Source organism: Pinus tabuliformis, chromosome 6 (genome assembly GCF_031772625.1).
Source record: "Pinus tabuliformis cultivar Carrire ecotype Pingquan chromosome 6, CPIR1, whole genome shotgun sequence".
Taxonomy (NCBI): Eukaryota; Viridiplantae; Streptophyta; class Pinopsida; order Pinales; family Pinaceae; genus Pinus; species Pinus tabuliformis.
The window spans coordinates 2,065,589,955-2,065,611,028 of NC_142292.1; the positions used below are offsets into that span (position 1 = coordinate 2,065,589,955).

General features: G+C 38.7%; 1 protein-coding gene across 1 annotated transcript in view; it reads left to right on the plus strand.

Moving 5' to 3' along the window:
- Window positions 1-21,074, plus strand: part of LOC149267510 (LMBR1-like membrane protein) — a 320,754-nt gene that overhangs the window by 51,822 nt on the left and 247,858 nt on the right. The window contains exons 2-3 of the mRNA XM_089433288.1: window positions 265-341; window positions 1,530-1,688. Coding sequence (XP_089289414.1) covers window positions 265-341; window positions 1,530-1,688 — 236 coding nt within the window. The remainder of the gene's footprint in view (window positions 1-264; window positions 342-1,529; window positions 1,689-21,074) is intronic.

A 21,074-nucleotide genomic window follows, 5' to 3' on the forward strand; every position in this document is an offset into this window, starting at 1 on the left:
CATATAAGTAGTAACAGGAAAAAACCTTTGTATCTGCTTGCTTGTACATACATTTAGGATTCCAAGGAAACCCAGTTAGTGTATCTATTAAATATCATCCATTAGATTACGAAGGCCCTTAATTGTTGAGCATATCAGTGAGTAGGTGGATATCGTGACCTCTTATATTAGTGTCCATGGATGTTGACATCTTAATTATATTTTTTGAATGGTTTCCAGTTTCCTATCAAGTGCATAAAAGCTTTATGATTATTTTTGTTGCAGACCATCACTGGCCAAGATAAAGGAGGAATCGCTTTCTTTTGGAGTTGGTCTTACTGGAGCACTTTTCTTCTTACCTGGTACCATTTTCTTGTTTTGAATTTTGTCCACAGTGTATTTGGAATTGAAAATATTATAAACTAATTGGAAATCAACTGATTGTACATCCATCCAGGGCTTTCTGGCTTTTTAAATTCTCTGTGCCTAATATATCTAGGGGAGTTTTTTCTTTTGCTAGAGTAATTTTTTTTGTTGTTGTTTCTGAAGTTTTTTTTACTGGTTTACATCTACCATCTTTTACTTGCTATTGCTACTAGCTCAAGAACATTTTTCAGTTTTTTCATATGCTATTGCCCATAGATATAGTAAAAAACTGATTCATCTTGTGTGTTTATTTTCACAAACTTGTTTCTCGTAACAGAGTTTTCCTAACTAGTAAAATATTCAGTTGGTGATTTGCATTTTACTTGACAGTGATCACCTTATTGGTTTCCGCATATCTGTTGCTGTGGTTGCCTAGTTTGTAGCTTTGTTATGTATGAGCCTGTGAATATATATATTGAGAGTCGAGACCCAAGAGTGTGCAGCCAATGCATTTAGAGAAGTAAACATTTCATTTGGACATCTTAGCCCTGACGTGAAGTTTTGGAGTCTCACATCTGTTTAGATTATTGCTTATGATCTTTAAATTTAGTATCCATGAAATTTGTTTGTAAGTAAAAGTTTTTTACAAACTTAGACAGACCTCTGGATCAAACATGCAGAATTTAGAAGCTGGGCTACTAATGCAGACTTTACATAATGTATAAGAGATGACTGGTTGGTGTGTTTCATCATCATGACCGGTGACATTTTTGCCATTTCAGTTGGTAGTCACGGTTGCTGATTCAAAAAAGTGAAGTGATTTGTGTGTTTATTTAGCTGTTCAATGTTAAAGTCGTGTTAGTTATTTCTCTGTTTGGTTCTACTATGTTGACAATATATTTAAAAAATACAAGAGATGTGGGTAAATCTCTGATATAAATTTCTTCCTCTGTAAACCTTTCACTGGTTTTAAACCTTTCTAAGGTTTATTTCAAGGCATTGAATGTGTTCTCAGCATAGCAATGAGTTCAAAGTGCTGGTTTTTTCTAATTTGTATGAGTTTTGCATTTGAATCTCCTATTTTATCTCAGAAACTTATATGGTACCAGTGACTCAATGTGATGTGTAACAGTGAATCATATGATGCTATGGATTGCTTATTTTTATATCATCTTTCTGTGCAGGGCCATTGTTCCTACTATCCAGGGCTATGAAGATGCTACAGATTTTACAGTTACAGAGCGGTTAAAAACAAGTATTCAGGGAAATCTGGTGTTCTACTTAAGTGTGGGGTCTATTGCTATGTTTGGAGTCGTCATTCTCATTCTCATGCACAAAAGTTGGTAAGATTTCTGAAACATATTTTTGAAATGGCATTTGCCTAATTAAAATAGTATTTCTACAGTGTTAAATCAGAATGTTGCTGGTTTGGTGTGAAAAATTGTGATCCCTGTTGCAAGCAGAGATGCAACAGGACAAAATAAAAAATAGATATTTTCTTGTCTTAATCGTTTTGATATAGATTACCTAACTAATTTCTTGTTGCTCCAAAATTATACAAATATTCTTACATTCGGCAATTGTTTTGACCAACAATGGAACCTAAAGAATTTTAAATATCAGAGTCCAGGTTTCACATTATAGGCTTGTTGCCTGTTGGGTTTTGGTCTGGTGGTTGGGCTGGAGCATTGCCACAATAATGACCCATGTTCAAACCTTGGCAGGCATAGAGTCCTCACGTTTGTAGGAGTTGGTTGTGTTTGATGGCAAAGTGGGATTACCATGATTAAGTAGATTGGGGTTCATACCCATGCTGCAAGAAAAGCATTTGCTCTTCCAAAATAAATTTAAAAAAATTATAAGATTGCTAGTGGAGTCAAATGAGCAACCACGTCGAGATCCCCTTGCTCAAAACTTAAAAGACATCTTCCTGTGCTTAGGTTCAAAACTGCATCATTATCAAATGCGCAATCTATACCCGACAAGGCTTGGTAGGGTTCCTTTACATCCATAATCTCAATAACTTCGGAATTAGCCACAGTGTTCATGCCATCTATATCTATCTCCACATCTTCAACTCTTCCAATAAGGAAACCTCTACTGATTGGCTAATCTCAACTGGATGGGTGACCAAACCAGCTTTGGCTTCCCCATCACCTTCTGAGATTTCTTGGGAAGGATGTTCACATCAAATCCAAGATCCAACATGACATCCTTCATTTCATAACTTGCTCCCTGCGCCATAGGCATCTTGAACTTTCTTCCTGTTTCTTTCTCTTCTTGACTTATCTTATATTTTGATCTGGAAGAGAAGTCGAGATGGGCTTATCATCCTCCAACATCAATATCCATCTGTATAAGATATCTGCTAACCTCCTAGACAGCTTTTGATCACTTAACATTTTTCTACAACATCATAAAGTTCACTCATCTAATTGGCAGACTCATTCTCTGGGCTCATACTAATTTGTGCCTCACTTTGGTGGGGTGGGTGCTGTTGCCGCCTGAATCCACACCTGGGATTATTGTGGAGAAAATATTTAACTCAACTTGGTGTGGCCTTGGGGGCAAGTTTCAAGGTGAGTTGTTGTCACTCAAATCTCAACTCCTCTGTCTAGGCTAATTCCTAGCGAAGCTAATGGTGGTGGACTCTATGAAAATAACTAAGGCTTAACAATTTATGCTAGATAAGTTAAGTTATAGGAGTTAAAATTTAATGATCAAAGATCATCCAAATTAAATAAATATGGAAATAGCAGCAAATGAAATCAAAGCATCATATTAACAATAACCATCCACTGCTTCTACTTGGCTAAGAGCTCATCTTCCTCAGATGTAAGGAAATAGGTTAATGTCCCAAGACCCAGAGGCATCTAGCAGGAGTGAAAGCCTTCCCCCTTACATGCAACCAACGGGTTATTCCAGGTGGCGTGGTTTCACTTGAATAACGGTGATGAGTCATCTTGCATTCGTGGTTAGCAGCTAGAGATGGCTGCCCTCACTGCTGGTTTGACAACTAAGTTATGATAGGTTTTCCCACCTGTGAAAAAAACAATAACCATCCACAAGTAAAAATATTGCAATAATGGACAAGATGGAGTAAAGTAGACCAGCGCCAAATGTAAGGTACTTCCAAAAGTAAATATTCCAAGTAAGGAGATGACTTGAAAGTAATGTTTGGAAGTAAATACTCGGTAAATAAATGCCTAAAAGTAGGGCCAAACTCCATGTGGGTCATCTTATTAATGGCAGCTGATATTTGTCTTGGATCCCTCTCATCGAGAGGTGTAGGATTGATCTAAAGATCATCCGATTCCGATAAGTATTCATGGAGATATGAATTTATTTGTTTTATGGGACAATTCGTCAAGGTCGGCCAACAGCCAAATAAACCCCTTGTGTGCTCCATGTTTTTGTATAAATAAAGGTGCCTTGAATCATTTGAGAATACAACTCTCATGATCTCCCTCTCTCCACTTGTTTTGGGTTCATCTTCTCTGAAGGAAGACGCAGTGGACAGGGTCATCTAAAAGAGAGCCCTAGACGCAGTCATCTAGGAGAGCCCTAACCGCAATCTTGGAGGAGATCTGGCCATAGATCTAAGAAGCCCTAGTTGCAGTCAATAGGAGTTCTAATGCGCAATAAGGGAGCCCTAATCCGCAACAAAGGGAAGGCTCTAATCCGCAGCAAAGGGAGCTCTAACTGCAACAAAGGGAGGGCCTTATCCGTAGCTAATGGGAGCCCTAAACCACTGTTAAGAGGAAGCCCTAACCTGTTGTCAAGAGGAGCCCTGAGTCAAGGCCTTAGCCGCAGCATAAGAAGGACTTCATCCGCAGTAGAAGGGACCTTATCATGGCATGAAGCAACGTGGGCATGGACAACAAGAAGACAGGGAAGCCGGAATCACAAGGAAGAGAGATTCAGGGCTGTATATGTGTGCGTTTGAGTGCAGGTAAGTGTTGTCAGCTTGCCCGAGTTCATGAGGAAGGAAACGCTGCTGTTTGGGTATCATTTGGGAAGGTGGAGTGCTACAGCGAGCTATTGTGCTAGGCTGCAAGCCAGAGCACACAACTGAGGTTGTGTCAAGGACTGTCAAGGGTGGGCAACACCTTCAAAGGGCAGCGTGGCATGAGGGAAAGCTCTTCAAGATAAATTGCAGTCCTAAAAGGACTTATCTCCTGACTGTGTGGTAGCCCTAACTTGAACATAGTCATAACAATAATGGGCAGCAATAGATATGATCAGTGTTGCTAGACATAGGCACTGCAATGGGACAGCATGGCAATGATGAGCTATTATAGCATGCATGGTAAAACATAATGTAACAAGGGTGCAACATGATGTGATGCATAGTACAACACTATGTATGATGTAGCTACATGACTAGATCAGTGATGAGTGCAACATTGGGTGTAGATCCGTGATGAGAGCAGTCTAGTGATTGAGAAGCACAGTAACAGGAGAGCAGCATGAAGTGCATGGCATGGTCATTAGGTCCAGCACTGTGATGATGAGTGCAGCATGGTGTAGCATGGTGAGGTGCAGCATATGGACGAGATGCAACACAATAATAGGTGAAGGAGTCACCTTGGAGAATTAGTTGAAGCAGCATGTCTTCAACTGATCTCATGTAGAGATGATCGATTCTCTTATCTAGAAAGTCAAAGTATCGACTTCTGTTGTAAATGTACTATCTCTCTATCTCTCTGTTGAACTATTGAAGAACATATAAGAAGAATTGATCAAGAGTTTCCCCACATTAGGGTTTGTCCTTGGCTAGCAGCACATCTTGTGTCCTCTTGTCTTTGGCTTGTCTTCTGCGATTTATGTTTATGTTCTATCTGCAGTTTACTTTAATGCTAATGTGATTTCTAATCTAGAAAAGATATTGATCTAACTGTGAAAATTGAAATAAATTTCTCTAAGCATAGAACATACCTAAAATTAACATGGTATCAGAGCTGAGGTGAAGACAAAGCCCAAGCAAGAGTGAAAGAGAAATCGCCAAAGACAGTTGGGAAAGAACAAAGGATCAATGGATTTCACATCCCTCTTCAAATTTACCGAGGGTGAAGTCGAAGCAGAGAATATTATCAGAATGGCGCAACGGAAGTTTTTGATGGCCTACCTGAAGATCACTTCAATGGAAAGACCGATCTAAGGGTGGAAGGAAAGGAAGATGCCTTGGTTGCAATAAGTTCGGCCACTACGCGAAGGAGTATCGAATGGCAGGGACACATCACTTGATAATGATAACAATCATTCTAGGGACATCTTCAGTGATCAGAGGAATGATAGGTAATGTAGGTCATCAAGGTAACGACTGACTCTTCAAAGAAAGCAAGGAACCCCAGGTATGAAGAATCAAATGTTGTTTCTGATAAGATAAAGAAGTGTTATCTTGTATTGGCCCTCTCCTTCAGATTCTTTGGGAATCTGGCTTATCAATTATAGCGCTTCAAGGCACTTCATCTGATAGAAGGGTGCTCTCTCTAATTTGGTAGAGATGGAAACAATTGTCGGATTATACTTGGAGCAGATGCCAACTATCCCGGAAAGGGTGTAAGGAATGTTACCCCTCAATTGAATGAGGGTAACTCGATTCATTTACAAAATCTCTTTTATGTACTCGATCACAAGAAGAACCCGGTGTCCATTTCGGCAATGGAAGTCAAAGGTTACAGAGTGGTGGCATTCGTCGATGAAAAGGTACGTGTTTGAAAATGAAATTTTCAAAGATGATTTTACTCATGAGTTCAGGGTTGGCAATTTGTGTCAAGTTACAGGATGGTCTATTAAGGACCATATCAGTTGACACATCTGATCTATAGCACCAGAGGTCTACTTATGGGGCCCTTCCCAATATGAGTCAGATGGTGACTCAGATGCCTGAATTCAAGAAAAGCATGAAGGTACATGTCTGAGATGTACCGAAGGAAAATATTACAAGGGGACCATTCCCCTCATGCAGCAGGTCCATAGGTTTGGAACAACTCGAGGAGTTTGAGAGTCATGATTGGGAATCTCGTGTATACAAGTGGAAGAAAGCCCTCTATGGCTTGAAGTATAACACCCCGGGCATAGTATGAGAGGATTGATAGCTGTCTGATGAAGCTTAGATTCACTAGGAGTGAAACCAATCCAAACCATTGCTCGAAGGTTGTGGATGATAGACCTCTCATACCGACACCTTCTGAGGAAGACCTATTTTTGACAGGTGCAAACCCTCTGACTTGCAGAAGTAAGAGGGAGTTGGATTCCAGATATGGAATGGTAAATTGCAAGCTCATGACTACCTCGAGGATCTTAACTTTCAGAAGTTATATGGTGGTGTTGCCAGACCAGATTTGGGAAATGCCTTTGAGTTTCATAAACTCATCTGCATTGATGTTCTTGGTGAACTTTTATTTGTATATATGCTTTGCAGTTAGCATGGTGAGCTCATATTTAGTTGAGCCTCACTAGATTGGTGCCAAGAATTTTTTGAGATATTTTCAGGGCACAATCTCTCATGGATTGAGATACACTGCCGGAAATATGAAGTTGCATGATTATTCGAATGCTGATTGGGCAGGCAGTGTGGAGGATCGCTAGAGCACTTCTCAGTGTTGGTTCTCTCTAGATTTTGCTTCGATATCATGGATGAGTAGGAAGCAAAAGTTGATTGCTATAAGCACCGCCGGGACCGAATACATGCCTATGAGTATGATCTTGTGTGAAGCTGCCTGGTTGTGGAAGCTCATCAGTGAGCTGTTTGTACACATGATGAATACCACTATGATTCTTTGTGACAACTAGGGGGGGATTCGATTATTGAGGAATCCCGTATTTGATGATTGCTCCAGCAGATAGACATCAGATACTACTTTATTTGCAATATGGTAAGTCGATGAGCGAGGAGGCTCCATCGCATTGAGACTGATGTACAGGTCGCAAACACTTTGTCAAATCCCCGGGGAAAGGTCAAATCTGTGATTTTCCCGAACCACTTGGAGTCGTTGAGAGACCTTCGTATAAGGGTCCTACATGTTGCATGCATTGAACTTTGGGAGCTCTGGGGGTCTTGGGGTACTTACTAGAGCGACATACGACCACAGGGTGACTCACCGTCCCCTAGTGGTGCGCTATGTACATGGTGGCAGGTTCAACCTTTCCCTGTGATACCTCGTGGCGACTATGGAACAAGATGATTAGTTCTCCTGTGGGTCGGGATGATCAGTTCTCCCGTGGCAACTATGGAACAGGATGATTAGTTCTCCTATGGCGACTGTGGGACATGATGATTCGTTTTCCTGTGGACAGGATGATTAGTTCTCTTATCGAGGCATCCTACCCATGCAGTCTGGGACTCATGGGAAGTACCTCTCATCTGATCAATGAGTAGGGAAATGGGGTTAGGGACCATAGTAGTACTATCGATGGACACATCGTTGTATCTACCATACTCCCTATGCTAGGATGACCTCCATTGATCTAGGATCGATGAAACTGATCTAGGATCAGTATGAGTGGTTTGAGACACTCTCTTGTGATATTGATCTGGGATCAATAAAACTGACTTTAGGTCAGTAAGAGTGATATGACACACTCTCTTCAGATGAAACTGACTTTGGGTCAGTAGAGAATGGTATGAGACATTCTTGATCAATTCTTCTTCATGGTTCAACAGAGCAGAGCAGAACTGAGTAGAGCTCAGCAGAACAGTGCAGGGCACTGATGGCAGAGATAGTACAGTCAGACATATAGATCAGCGGATGTAGTTCTCCCTAGTTGAGAGGGAGTGTTAAAATTGGCAACTAGGGCCAAACTCCATGTGGTTCATCTTATTAATGACAGATGATATTTTTCTTGGATCCCTCTCATCGAGAGGTGTAGGATTGATCTAAAGATCATCCGATTCCGATAAGTATTCATGGAGATATGAGTTTATTTGTGTTATGGGACAATTCGTCAAGGTCAGCCAGCAACCAAATAAACCCCCCATCTGCTCCACGTTTCTGTATAAATAAAGGTGCCTTGAATCATTTGAGAATACAACTCTCATGATCTCCTTCTCTCCACTTGTTTTAGGTTTGTCTTCTCTCAAGGAAGACGCAGTGGAGAGGGTCATCTAAAAGAGCCCTAGACGCAGTCATCTAGGAGAGCCCTAGCCACAGTCTTGGAGGAGATTTGTCCGCAGATCTAAGAAGCTCTAGCTGCAGTCAATAGGAGATCTAATGCGCAGTAAGGAAGCCCTAATTTGAAGCAAAGGGAAGGCTCTAATCCGCAGCAAAGGGAGCTCTAACCGCAATAAAGGGAAGGGCCTTATCCGTAGCTAATGGGAGCCCTAAACCACTGTCAAGAGGAAGCCCTAAACTGCTGTCAAGAGGAGCCCTGAGTCAAGGCCTTAGCCACAGCATAAGAAGGACTTCATCTGCAGCAGAAGGGACCTTATCATAGCATGAAGCAATGTGGGCATGGATAGCAACAAGACAGGGAAGCCGCAGTCACAAGGAGAGATTTAGGGTTGTATATGTATGTGTTTGAGTGCAGGTAAGTTTTGTTAGCTTGCCCGAGTTCATGAGGAAAGAAATGCTGCTGTTTGGGTATCATTTGGGAAGGCGGAATGCTACAACTAGCTGTTGTGCTAGGCTGCAAGCCAGAGCACACAGCGGAGGTTGTGTCAAGGACTGTCAAGGGTGGGCAACACCTTCAAACGGTACCGTGGTATGAGGGAAATCTCTTCAAGATAATCTGTAGTCCTAAAAGGACTTATTCCTGATTGTGTGGTATCCCTAACCTGAACACAGTCATAACAACAATGGGCAACAATACATATGATCAATATTGCTAGACATAGGTCCTGCAATGGGACAACATGGCAATGATGAGCTATTATAGCATGCATGGTGAAACATAATGTAACAAGGGTGCAACATGATGTGATGCATAGTACAACACTATGTATGATGCGACTACATGACTAGATCAATGATGAGTGCAACATTGGGTGCAGATTCGTGATGAGAGCAGTGTAGTCATTGAGAAGCATAGTAACAGGAGAGCAGCATGAAGTGCATGGTATGGTCATTAGGTCCAGCATTGTGATGATGAGTGCAGCATGGTGCAGCACAGTGAGGTGCAACATATGGACGAGATGCACCACAATAATAGGTGAAGGAGTCACCTTGGAGAATTAGTTGAAGCAACATGTCTTCAACTGATCTCATGTAGAGATGATCGATTCTCTTATCTAGAAAGTCGAAGTGTTGACTTCTGTTGTAAATGTACTATCTCTCTCTCTCTGTGCTGAACTATTGAAGAACATATAAGAAGAATTGATCAAGGGTTTCCCCACATTAGGGTTTGTCCTTGGCTAGCAGCACATCTTGTGTCCTCTTGTCTTGGCTTGTCTTCTGCGATTTATGTTTATTTTCTATCTGCAGTTTACTTTAATGCTGATGTGATTGCTAATCTAGAAAAGATATTGAGATAATTGTGAAAATTGAAATAAATTGCTCTAAGCATAGAACATACCTAAAATTAACAATCTGGCAGGAGTGAAAGCCTGCCCCCTTACATACCACCAACGAGTTATTCCAGGTGGCGTGGTTTTCCTTGAATAATGGTGATGAGTCATCCTGCATTCGCGGTTAGCAGCTAGAGATGGCTGCCCTCACTGCTGGTTTGACAACTGAGTTATGATAGGTTTTCCCACCGGTGAAAAAAAAAACAATAACCACCCACAAGTAAAAATATTGCAATAATGGACAAGATGGAGTAAAGTAGACCATCGCCAAATGTAAGGTACTTCCAAAAGTAAATATTCCAAGTAAGGAGATGACTTGAAAGTAATGCTTGGAAGTATATACTCGGTAAGTAAATGCCCAAAATTAAATGATTGGAAAATAAATGCGACAATAAAGCTAAGCAAGTACAACAATGCTCAATATGAAATACTTATAAAAGTAAATACTTGGAGCAAGATGCTTTGTTAAACAAAATGTATAAGTAAATGTTCGATAAGTAAATGCCCAAAAGTAAATGCTTGGAAGGTAAATGCGGCAATAAAGCTAAGCAAGTACAACAATGCTCAATATGAAATACTTAGAAAAGTAAATACTTGGAGCAAGATGCTTTGTTAAAGAAAATGTATGTACTTGAAATATTGAAATTGCTTCAAAAGGATAAACAAGCTTTATAAACTTAAAAAACAAAATGAAATGAAATTCCAAGTGCCAATGCTGCAAGATAAATGTATTGGAATGTGATCTTAGTTTATTTTAGAGTTAAGTTTGTGCCAATTAGTTAGTTGCTAATTGAACAAGTTTCTATTGAACTCTTTCCCTAGGCCTTATCCTTGCTGGGGCCTCGATCTCAGAATAAGAAATCATAATGCGAAAAGGGTCCCTAAGTTACTACTTCAACCAACAAAGTTGTAGGTAGATTGATTATTGCAAAGACAAATTTGAAAGGTTCAGTCTAAGCTAGATAAATTCTTGAAATGTAAAGTAAAATGACTAAACTAAGTAGCAAATGAATAAGAGATAGAATTGCAAGAAATAAGTAAATTACAAGTTAGAGTAGATTGTATGGGTAAAAATTAGCCCAACTACTCTAATGATGATTATGCTACACTACTTAGTTCAACCAAAAATGAAAATCATTCAAGCACCACAAGAGAGGCTTCCCCAAATGGGGAAGGGGGGATGCTTAGGGGAAAAAAATCCCCCAACTCCCAAGAAAAAATGATTTCTTTATTAGATCCCTCTTATAGAATGAGGGATGGAGAGAGAAATAGTTTACAATAGGTCCCTTCTTGAAAAAGGGACTTGAAGAAATGATTTGGAGAAAGAGTTTACAACAAGATTCCCTCAAAGGGATCAAATACTCTTCTCCAAGAAGTTGCAAGTTAAGAGAAAATCTGATTTGTTACAATGGATCTTTGGGTAAAACCAAAAGAGAAACTCCTTTTACAAAATTAGAATGTTTCCCCAGAGAATCCTTGGGTGAATAAAGCTCTTTAAAGGGGTTTTCAAGTTACAAATTATGGTTTTAAGATGAATTGTTCAGTAGAAGTGTTTTTGGTGCTCCAATCTTAAAAAATTTAGCACAATCCACCAAAATCTTCCTCTTGGATTGTCACAAATCTGCAAGAGATCAACAAGATAGTTTAGAAAGTAGTCAAAAAATGATCTAAACCACTTAAGATTCCTATCATACAAAAGGGAAAAATTCTAAGTTTAAAAGATTAGCTTCCTATGATGTTTTGCCAAGGAATGACCAAGTAAACTTGGTCTTTCTAAGCAAAATAGATTGCTATTAGGACAACAATCCAATGAGATACCTAAATGCTTGATTTCCATTGAAGAATAAAAAGAAAAGTGAAGAAGTTTAAAGTTGTAAGTGAAGGGAAGAAAAGTGAGTCTTGGTGGCTCTTGAAACCCCTTTGGATTTTTTCTCGTTGTACTCTATGGGCCTGCAAGACAAATCAACAAACATGAAAAGTGAAAGATGCCAAAACAAATTTGGATATCGACAATATTTGCACAAAATTCTCAATAAAAAATCTCTAAACAAATTCTAAATTAAATGAATGAAACTTCTATTCTAAAAAAGGCAAGAAGAGCTGAGTTTAATCAGTGTTTTTGGCTGATTTGTGACTATTAGGACAACCAATAATTCAAGCCTTTTGTCTGCTAAATATTCAATAATGATCATGAAATATGAATTGTTACCCACTATTTTGTGGGTGATATCCCTCGGAGAATTTTTTTCTCCAAGATGGTCCTCAGTCGACAGCTAGCAGCCCCTTGTAGCCACCAACTAGCTCGTTGTGCCGCTTCTCTGCCACTTGAGCCAACCATGTTGTCCCTCACCCATCTGTCATGATCGTATGTTTGAAGGTGGGCCTGTAGAACCTAAAGGTATGCCTTGCCATTTGGTAATTGAGTATTGTAGTTTGTTTATCATGGACACTTCTGGCATGGATTAATAGGGGGATTTAGCGGAAAGAATGGGCTAGGTCTGTGCTCTTGTCCTCTAGACCCCTTCTTGGATGTTAACCTTGGATTCTAGTCTCGTGGGATATCTTTTATTGACCATTTGGCTTTAGGGATAATATTTTATGGGAAACCCTGATTTTGGTTGCGTGGTCCCGTTCCCTTTGTTGACCACTATGTGTCAACGACCCATAGTAGTACACACCCTTTTTTCACAAAAGGTATAGCGCTTGATCGATGTGTTCGTGCCGTACAACTATCGTCATCAGTTTCACTTGCAAGATGTTATGTAAACACTTTCTGCATGTGTATAATGTAAATAATCTCAACAGATCCGTGTCGTGTATGTAATTGCCTAGGTAAATCTACTTTTCTGGTGACGATTTACATTTTGGGAGGTCTTTTGTATCACTGATCCATTCTCGGATGATCGGTAGAGTTTTCTTTCTGTCTCACCCCAAAGTCGGAATATATTTTATCACTGGGATCTTAGGCGAGAACTAGTGTTCTAGATCGAGTCTATGTAAAAGCGAATTGGGAATAATCCTAACTATTTGGTTAGGTTATTTTATTACAAATTGCTTGGTTTGCTGGATTATATTTGTGTCGCAGAAATGGGTAATCTGTGAGGGGTTTTTACAAATGGTTTTTCCCCCTTGAGATGTAAAAAATATGAAAATCATGATGTAAAGTGTCTTGAGGGTTGGAAAAATAATTTATCCCCTCATAGGTTAATTAATTAAATTTTCTGGCCAAAAATTAATTAAAATCTTAAGCCAAAAATTTAATTAATTCTAGGTCCTACGTAAATTTGAATTCTCCAAAGGCAAAATTCGTCGGTCCGTAAAAATTAAATTTTAAGAGGTCCAGGGACTAAGGTAAATAAATTATTCTGATAAATTTTAAACCTTTGATCCCCAGGGTTAAGTCAAAGTCATATTTTTGAGGAAATTAATTCAAAAATTTAATTTTTGAATTAATTAAAATGCATTTAATTGAAAAATTCGAATTTCCTCAAGAATTTATAATTTCGATGGATGAGATTAAAAGAAATTTTATCCTCATCAACGGTTGAGATTGCTTTGACTAGGATCACTCGAACTAGCCGTTGGAGGATTTATCTTTAGATAGGAAGTCATTTGTCAGTCGATTCATCCGACTTTTGAGTCATGTGCTAAGCTAAAATCTCTCGTGTAATCTTTTTTTTGAACATTAAAGAAAGACTTTGGGGTTAATTTTCGTCGATGTTACTCTTCATGGAAATACTGTAAGATGTGTCTTTTTCATGCGTATTTTTTTTTAGCCATTGAAAATAGCTTCTGAAGAGTGATTTGAGTACATGTATCTTGCTCAGTCGCTGGGGTTTAAGTGATAATTTAAATTTTGAATGTAATGGCAGGTATCTCTATTTATCTGAATTTTATTATCATTTTTTCGCTCTATTTTGATGGCTGAATTGAGTTTTGCAGGAAAATTTTGATTTTTAGATCATCGAGCATTCGGGGAAGTTTTTAGTTGGACCAACCAACTCTTGATCCTTGTTTTCTGAAGAGCCCAACTTAATTTTATCACGGGCTTATCATAAGATTTTTTTTTATTGGTGATGCATGAAGCGTTTTGAGCTAAGCACCTCCTTTAAAATTTTAAAATTTAATTTTTTATGTGGGAAATTGATAGATCTGGCTGTTGAGAGCCTTAGATTATCAGATTTGGAAGCGGAGTTGGACTCATAGTCAGATCTGATAGATCTACCATTCTTGTACATAGATCTGTAAATTATTTTTGGTTTTTTGACTTGGGTTTTTTTGGGTTTTAGTTTTATCATTGTATATATTGTTTGGGTGTTTCTTGTTGTCTTGCAGTTACAGATCTGAGGAAGAAAACTGTGTAGAGTCCAGATCTAGGCCCTGGAGGGTAAAATTTGGATCTCTGGGGTTTATCAATATCATTTTTGCAGGGATTTTATCCAAATTTTTGCAGTCCAAGGGTTTAAATTTAAATTGTTTAATTTTTTGATCTGGAAATTTCGTGAGGGTTTCAGAGTTAAATCTGAAGCAAGTGGATTCAACTCCACCCTCGCATCCTCCACTACCCTGTGCGCTACCTCCTGCATCAACCGCCATCCAAACCTGCTAAACCCTTGCTCCCTCTTTCAAATCTATGGATTCCTCTCCTCGTTGCTCCAGTATCGCTCTTCCTCGGCCTTCTCTTCATCATTCGAACCCTCGTCTCTCCTCGAACCTTATTGCTTGCGCGAGTCTTCAACAAACCCTCAACGCTGCTGTTGAGCTCTTTCATCTTTGCTCCCGTCGACCTGCAGTTGTCCAAGCCTTGCCGTCACTGCCTCGTCCATCCGACAACTTCTTTCCTTTATCACCACTGCTGCCAAAACCCATGTCCATTCTATCACCTGCAAAAAGCCTGCGTTCTCCTCCCTTGGTTGCACTACTTTCAAGTTGTACTGCTCTCCCGCCGTCAATGCCTACCTGCAGTCAATAAAACAAAAAAAACTTTTGACTTTTATTTTTATGTATGCATTTTATACTTATGCGTTAGTTTAGGTCTTACTTTTATTTAGTTTAGTTAGCCCTTTTTTATTTTCATTTGTATATTTCGGTTAGGGTTTAGGTTAGTGCATTTTTATATATATAATCCAATTTCTTTTTTGAGATTTAGTTAGATTCGTTTCTTCCCTTTTTTTTATTATTCGATTTTTTGTTTTGACTTTTTTTTTTTAATTTTTGATCTTTTGATTTGATTTTATTTTTGACTTATGATTTCAATTTTTTATTTTTATTTTTATTTTTTGTTTTCATTTAAAAAATCATAAAAATTAAAAATATAAAAATTTTAAAATTTCTAAAATCTAAAAAAATCCTAAAATTAAAAATCTAAAAACATTAAAAAAAAAAAATTAAAAATCGAAAACATTTAAAAAATTTAAATTTTTTTAAATTTTTGGTGACTTTGGAATGGTTAAGGAAATAAACTAAAAAGGGATTTGCTTTTTCACATTTAATATTTTAATGTGGCCTATGGCCCATTAAAATTTTAATTTATTAATCCTTTGATTCGTTTTACTTTTGTCACATTAAAAGAAAGATTTTGATTTCTTCAATTACCATTAAAGCAATTGCCTAAGGAATAATTAAAGTGCTAATTAAAGTTCCTTGGTGTCTTTGGTGATTAAATGCATTTTTCATGATTTTTCTATGGTCAAGGTGTGATAAATGTTTTAAAATTTATTTTGGCTATAGGAGAAAGTTAATTAAGTTCTAGATTTGAGCAATTAATGAAAATTATTTTAAATCTAGAATCTCTTTCATATTGTAGCTTTGGGCGTTTATATTGATCATTCATGATTGTCACTCTTCATCACATATTGGAAAATTGTTCTGGATAACTTGTTTTCTTACTTAATCTACGGTTAATTGAACATAAAGGCACTGGTCTATAATTGTTTCTATCTTGTGGTCGTGTCTTGGTTACATTAGCGTTTAATCTATTCATTTGAGTTAATCAAAGCTCACAATTCATCAAGTTGTTCATCCTTAAAATCTCCTAGAGCCTGTGTTTCACAGGTTATCTTCATCCATTTACCTGAGGGACTACCCCCCTTGACTTGTCTAGGAGAGAGTCTAAACGGAGTAAGGATTAAGAGTGACATCCCTTACTCTGAGCGTTGTCGCAGTGCCTAGACACTTTGTGCGACAACACCCTCATCCGCATATATTATCCCCTTTCCCCTCATTATTACTCCATTCATCATCTCTCCCACCTGCGTCCACATTCCTCCTCTGGGTCCACATAGGGCTAACTCTCCCCTTCCCGTTGCCCACACCTTGGGTCAGGCTTGGAATGATGCCCCAAAGGCTGATGCAGCTAAAAAGAAAAGTAAAAGCACAATTGGCCACATTCAACAGGAAAACGTACCATAAAATGCAAAAGATGGTTGGCACAAACACATTTAACACGTGGGAAAAAGCTAATACAGGAGCTCTACCCCATCTTCATGACCATTACCCTGGTTCCTATAGGCTCTATGAGCCCCCTTCATCATATGGGAACCCATGATTGTCTCAACCCCCTGTGGGCAATGAACCGCCCTACCTTAAAAAGGGATATCCACTGCTATCAGTGTTTTTAAAATTGGAATCGGTGATCGGACCGGTCCACCTAATGAACCGGTTTACCGACCGGAACCAGTGTAAACGGGACTGGTTTGGTCTAAACGAACCGGTTTTAAAAAATACATCAAATAATTATTTTTTAATGAAACAAAACTATTTTTAAGATTTAAAACCATGATTCCAAGCCAATAGAGACAAAATATGCAAAGTTTGCTCATTTATATACCATGTAAAGATGAATATATCAAAATGGCACTGAGTGCAATACATATCATAGAAAGGTTTGTTGTTCTACCTCATAGAATCATTGCAATCAACTACTGCTCTGTTAGGTTGATTTAAGAAGTGTCTTAAGAACTCCATTTGAACAAATTTAACACATCCCAGACCAACAATAGACAAGACGTATGCACTCTACTATGATATCAAGGCATAGCTGTATCCTCACTCTGTTATACAATTCAATGGCTCTAATAACCCATAGACTTTGTGCAAATGTTCCTCTAGCCAAATGATGATTATGAAGATACCAGTGAATAGATAAAGTTATAAACACAACTCTTAGGAGTGGATTTGCTCTCTGTGTAATTTTCTCAAACAATTATTTGCAATATGTTGTAGGTGTTATTGCAAGTTTCACTTGAGTTTGGATGTTTATTCCATTGGAAGATTTATGTGGAGAACATAGTGTTGTAGACAAGTTGGGGCTTCTTTGTCTCAGCATAACATATATAATACTCGGTGTGTAGAAATGAATTCCAACTAGAAAAATTTACAAAGTATTTAAAATTTTAACCCAAGTAGAAATAACGTGTATTAACTACATACTAGAATATTGCACAGTCATTATACCCGCCTTCAAAGATGTACAGAGTAAGAGGTAATGAGGGAACCTGGTCAAGTCTGAGAGAATATGACAGTAGCTCTTTTCTGGCAAAGTGATGGCAAACCTCTATCTGAACTTTGAAGTAACATGCAGGTCCAGCCTCTCCTCAAGGTATACACAGCTCCAAAGCTCAGCAAACAATGAGTAACACCAACTCTAGGAAGAAACCAACAACTCAGCCCACTACTAGATAAATATTAGTCACAAAATAAGTATGCAGGCCAGTCTTTTCGTGATCATGGAGAATCACTCACTTCCAAAGTATTTCGTTTCTTTGATTTGATTTGCAAGGGTCTATTTATAGTTGTTTCCCTTCAACAATGGTAACGACACTCCCACTTCAGGCTTGCAAATATATCAGCAAACCTCCAGCTAGCAGATAAGGCACAATTTTACCTCAGTGAGTGGCACGTTCTAGAATATGCACAGAGATAACCAGCCCCCCAGCAAGCAACCCATACACTTCAGCAAATAGGCCATAGTCTCTGAAAACCCACAATCAATGACTCTACAACAGTGTTTTTAAAACAGTCTCTGAAAACGGTGGGCGTGCCTCCTAACCGGCCGGTTTAGGACTGAACCGACCGGTTTGATACAAACCGGCCGGTTCCATCCTAAACTGGTCGGGCAAAAAAATGAGAAATGACTGGCTTGACCGGGTTTTTTTGGCCTGTTTCGACCGGTGGGCCTGCTAACCAGCCGGTTAGACTGGTAATCGGTTAGCAAGGCTGGTTTTGAAAACTATGACTGCTATATCTCACACATCATGCTCTTACCCCTTGAGCCCCGAGGAGTTAATTAAAGAAAATCATAAAAAGGCAAAAGGCATATAAAGAAGGGTGAAAAAATCAAGGTCGGGCCACCTCATGTACCACGATTACTTCCTCTTATACCTTATATACCCAAGTGTGGGCTTCCCTTTTATTAGCTACCCTTGTACCCCAACATGTGGCCCAGGGCTGCCCCTTCTCATCCCCTATTCCATTCACTTCTTTATCACATGCCACCACCTTTTAAAGGATGCACCTTGCACATATTATCCCCTTTAAAAGTAGACACCACCTAATAGGACACTTGGTTAACTCCATTATGGAAGGGTAGGCCATGATGAAGTCCCCACCTGTGGTCCATGGTTTGGAAGCTCTTTTACTCGATTTCCTTGATGATTTGTTGTACTGGAAGGCTAGGGGACGCATTAGATCTTATGCAGGATTGTAGGTGGTCTCCATCCTGGGTTTGGTCTCTCTATATGGGGTCCTAACCCTCCAGAGGGCTACATTGACACAGGTAGGGTGTGTGTTGAGAGCCATGGGCCTCCACAACTGTGGACAACACTCCATGGATCCCCAAAGATGCTCAAAGATTGCTTGAGATCACCTATTGGACGAGGAAGATGCCCCTGTTTCACCTTTGCTCAACCATCCCCACAGATGTACAATGGACTTGACAGATGACCCAAGACTTGTAGGATGATGTGGCATCACTTACACCATCATACGAGCCCTTACAGATGGTCTACAAACATCTTCGACTTACCTGGAGACCCATGAGGTCACTTGTGTACGCTCACAACCATTGGGAGAACCATAGGTTTATTATGTGGAGAACAAGGGGCCAACCCCTTGTCCATTACTTTGGGAAGTCCAACTCATCATTTTGACACTTATGGACTTCATCAGGCCTCTGAGAGAGCCCAACGACATGCATTATTGATCATTTGGCCTCTTGGGAGGCTTATTATTTTATTTGTGAACTAGTGGTGGGCTTGTCACCATTAGATAGTTATTTGCACATTATTTTAGTTGATGGGCTAATTTAGGCTCAAGTTAGGTAATTCGAACTCCTAATGAGTGTATAAATAGGAGAGACATGGATTCATTTGTATCATCACTTTGGATTGGATCTCTTCTCTCTCTTGAGAATTTCGCACTTTTTCTTGGAGGATAAATTGGAGCTTTATGGATGAATTTTGATATGTGGATTTGGATTATCTTTTCTTGGAGCTTCTCTATTGTCAAATGGAGGATGGCTGGATATGTTCTATTACATGTAAGTACATGCTTTTAATGATATTCTTGTTTTACTTTGTCATATACATTGGATTGGGATTTTCACTATTTTTAGGGCTAATTGTTGCATGCCTTTACTGTTTAAATTGTGGAATTTTGTCTCTATTAGCAACTCTCAATGTATGGGCCATGTAATTTAAACTCCTAGGGATAATTCTATCAATGAATTCATCTTGATAAGCCATCACCTTTTGCACATCGAAGTATAAAAGCTGCAGGATTGCTTCTTTTTGCCTTAGAAGGCTATTGAGGTAGTCTTGAGGCCTCCTTGACTAAGAACCAAGGTCTCCATTCATATTTATCATAGACTCCATTCTCCCAAGGCTAAGGCACTGATCTACCAAGAGGTGGTCACTTAAAATCAATTCTTTTTCACCTTTTTCTAGGTCTAGCCAAGTTGGGTTAGCTAGGGCATCATTTTCCCGACAAGATAGCCCTCTAAAAAGTTAAATATCCTAGCCTCTCCTACGCTGGTGTCTCCTCAAGGCCTCCAATTTTGAAGCCATTCCGATGGTGGAGTTGTGAGAAAAGCCAATTCCTAACTTCGAGATCAAACTTTGCCCTAGTATCCCCAAGGCTAGTGCCTCATAGGATCAATTCAACACCTTTAAGTAAGTATTCTTTCTTGATCCTTCCCCCCTACTTGTCTGAGTTAAAGAACATCATTAGTTGCTAAACTCTTACCTTATAACCTAGGCTAGGCCCACTTGGTCTTGTGTGGTCCCATTTCTTTGAAAAGACAATTATTCAAGAAACATCCGGGATACCAATTTCAATAGGGATTTTAGGGATTGGGAAACTTTTTCACAAGTCATATTCCTTAAACCTAACCTTCAAATCCTCCCATCCAGTGTTACTTGGGAGCGGGAGCGACATTTTCAAAAGCTCCCGGTTTGGGAGCAAATCCCGGAGTGATTTTTTAAAAATATATATATTTTTTATATTTTTTAATTTTTGATACATATATGTCAACAAAAACATGTAGAATGATGAATTAGATATAAAAATCATAAAAAACATAGATTGAATCATTGATCATTGAACCATATCACATCAATCATCTAGAAGTTATAATCTTCATCAGCCATGTCCACAAGTTAGTAACATACATATTACAACTGCAACATATTGAGTCTCGTGAATCATGATTCATCAAATTCAATCTTAAAGTTTCAACTTCAAGCTTTCAAAATTGAAAATTCAATATATAACATTTATCATCATTGATCACCAAAGTTGTACTTGTAAGCTAAGTTTAACCATTACAAGAAATAATATCTTAGATATTTCTAAGTTCTAACTGTTAACATGAAATGAAATGTTATGAAATGAATTATGAATAATGAAATGAAATCAAACAACTTTAGTCTTTCACGGAGCATCATATTCATAATTCACAATCATTACCAATGAGTTATAATTGCAAACTTCAAACTTCAAACTTTCATTGTCACAGTCATATATTGTTTACAAAAAACATCATTATGATATGAAAGAGTCAAGAGTCAAGGACTCAAGACTCAACAGTCATGAAAACTAATAGAAACTAGAAAAGACAAGTAAACTGTAAATTGTAAATCTACATGTGGCCCTTGCCACGAGAGTCTCCTGTATGAGCAGGTCGTGGTGGTCTTCTAGGAGTCTCCCGCATGGACCGACGACC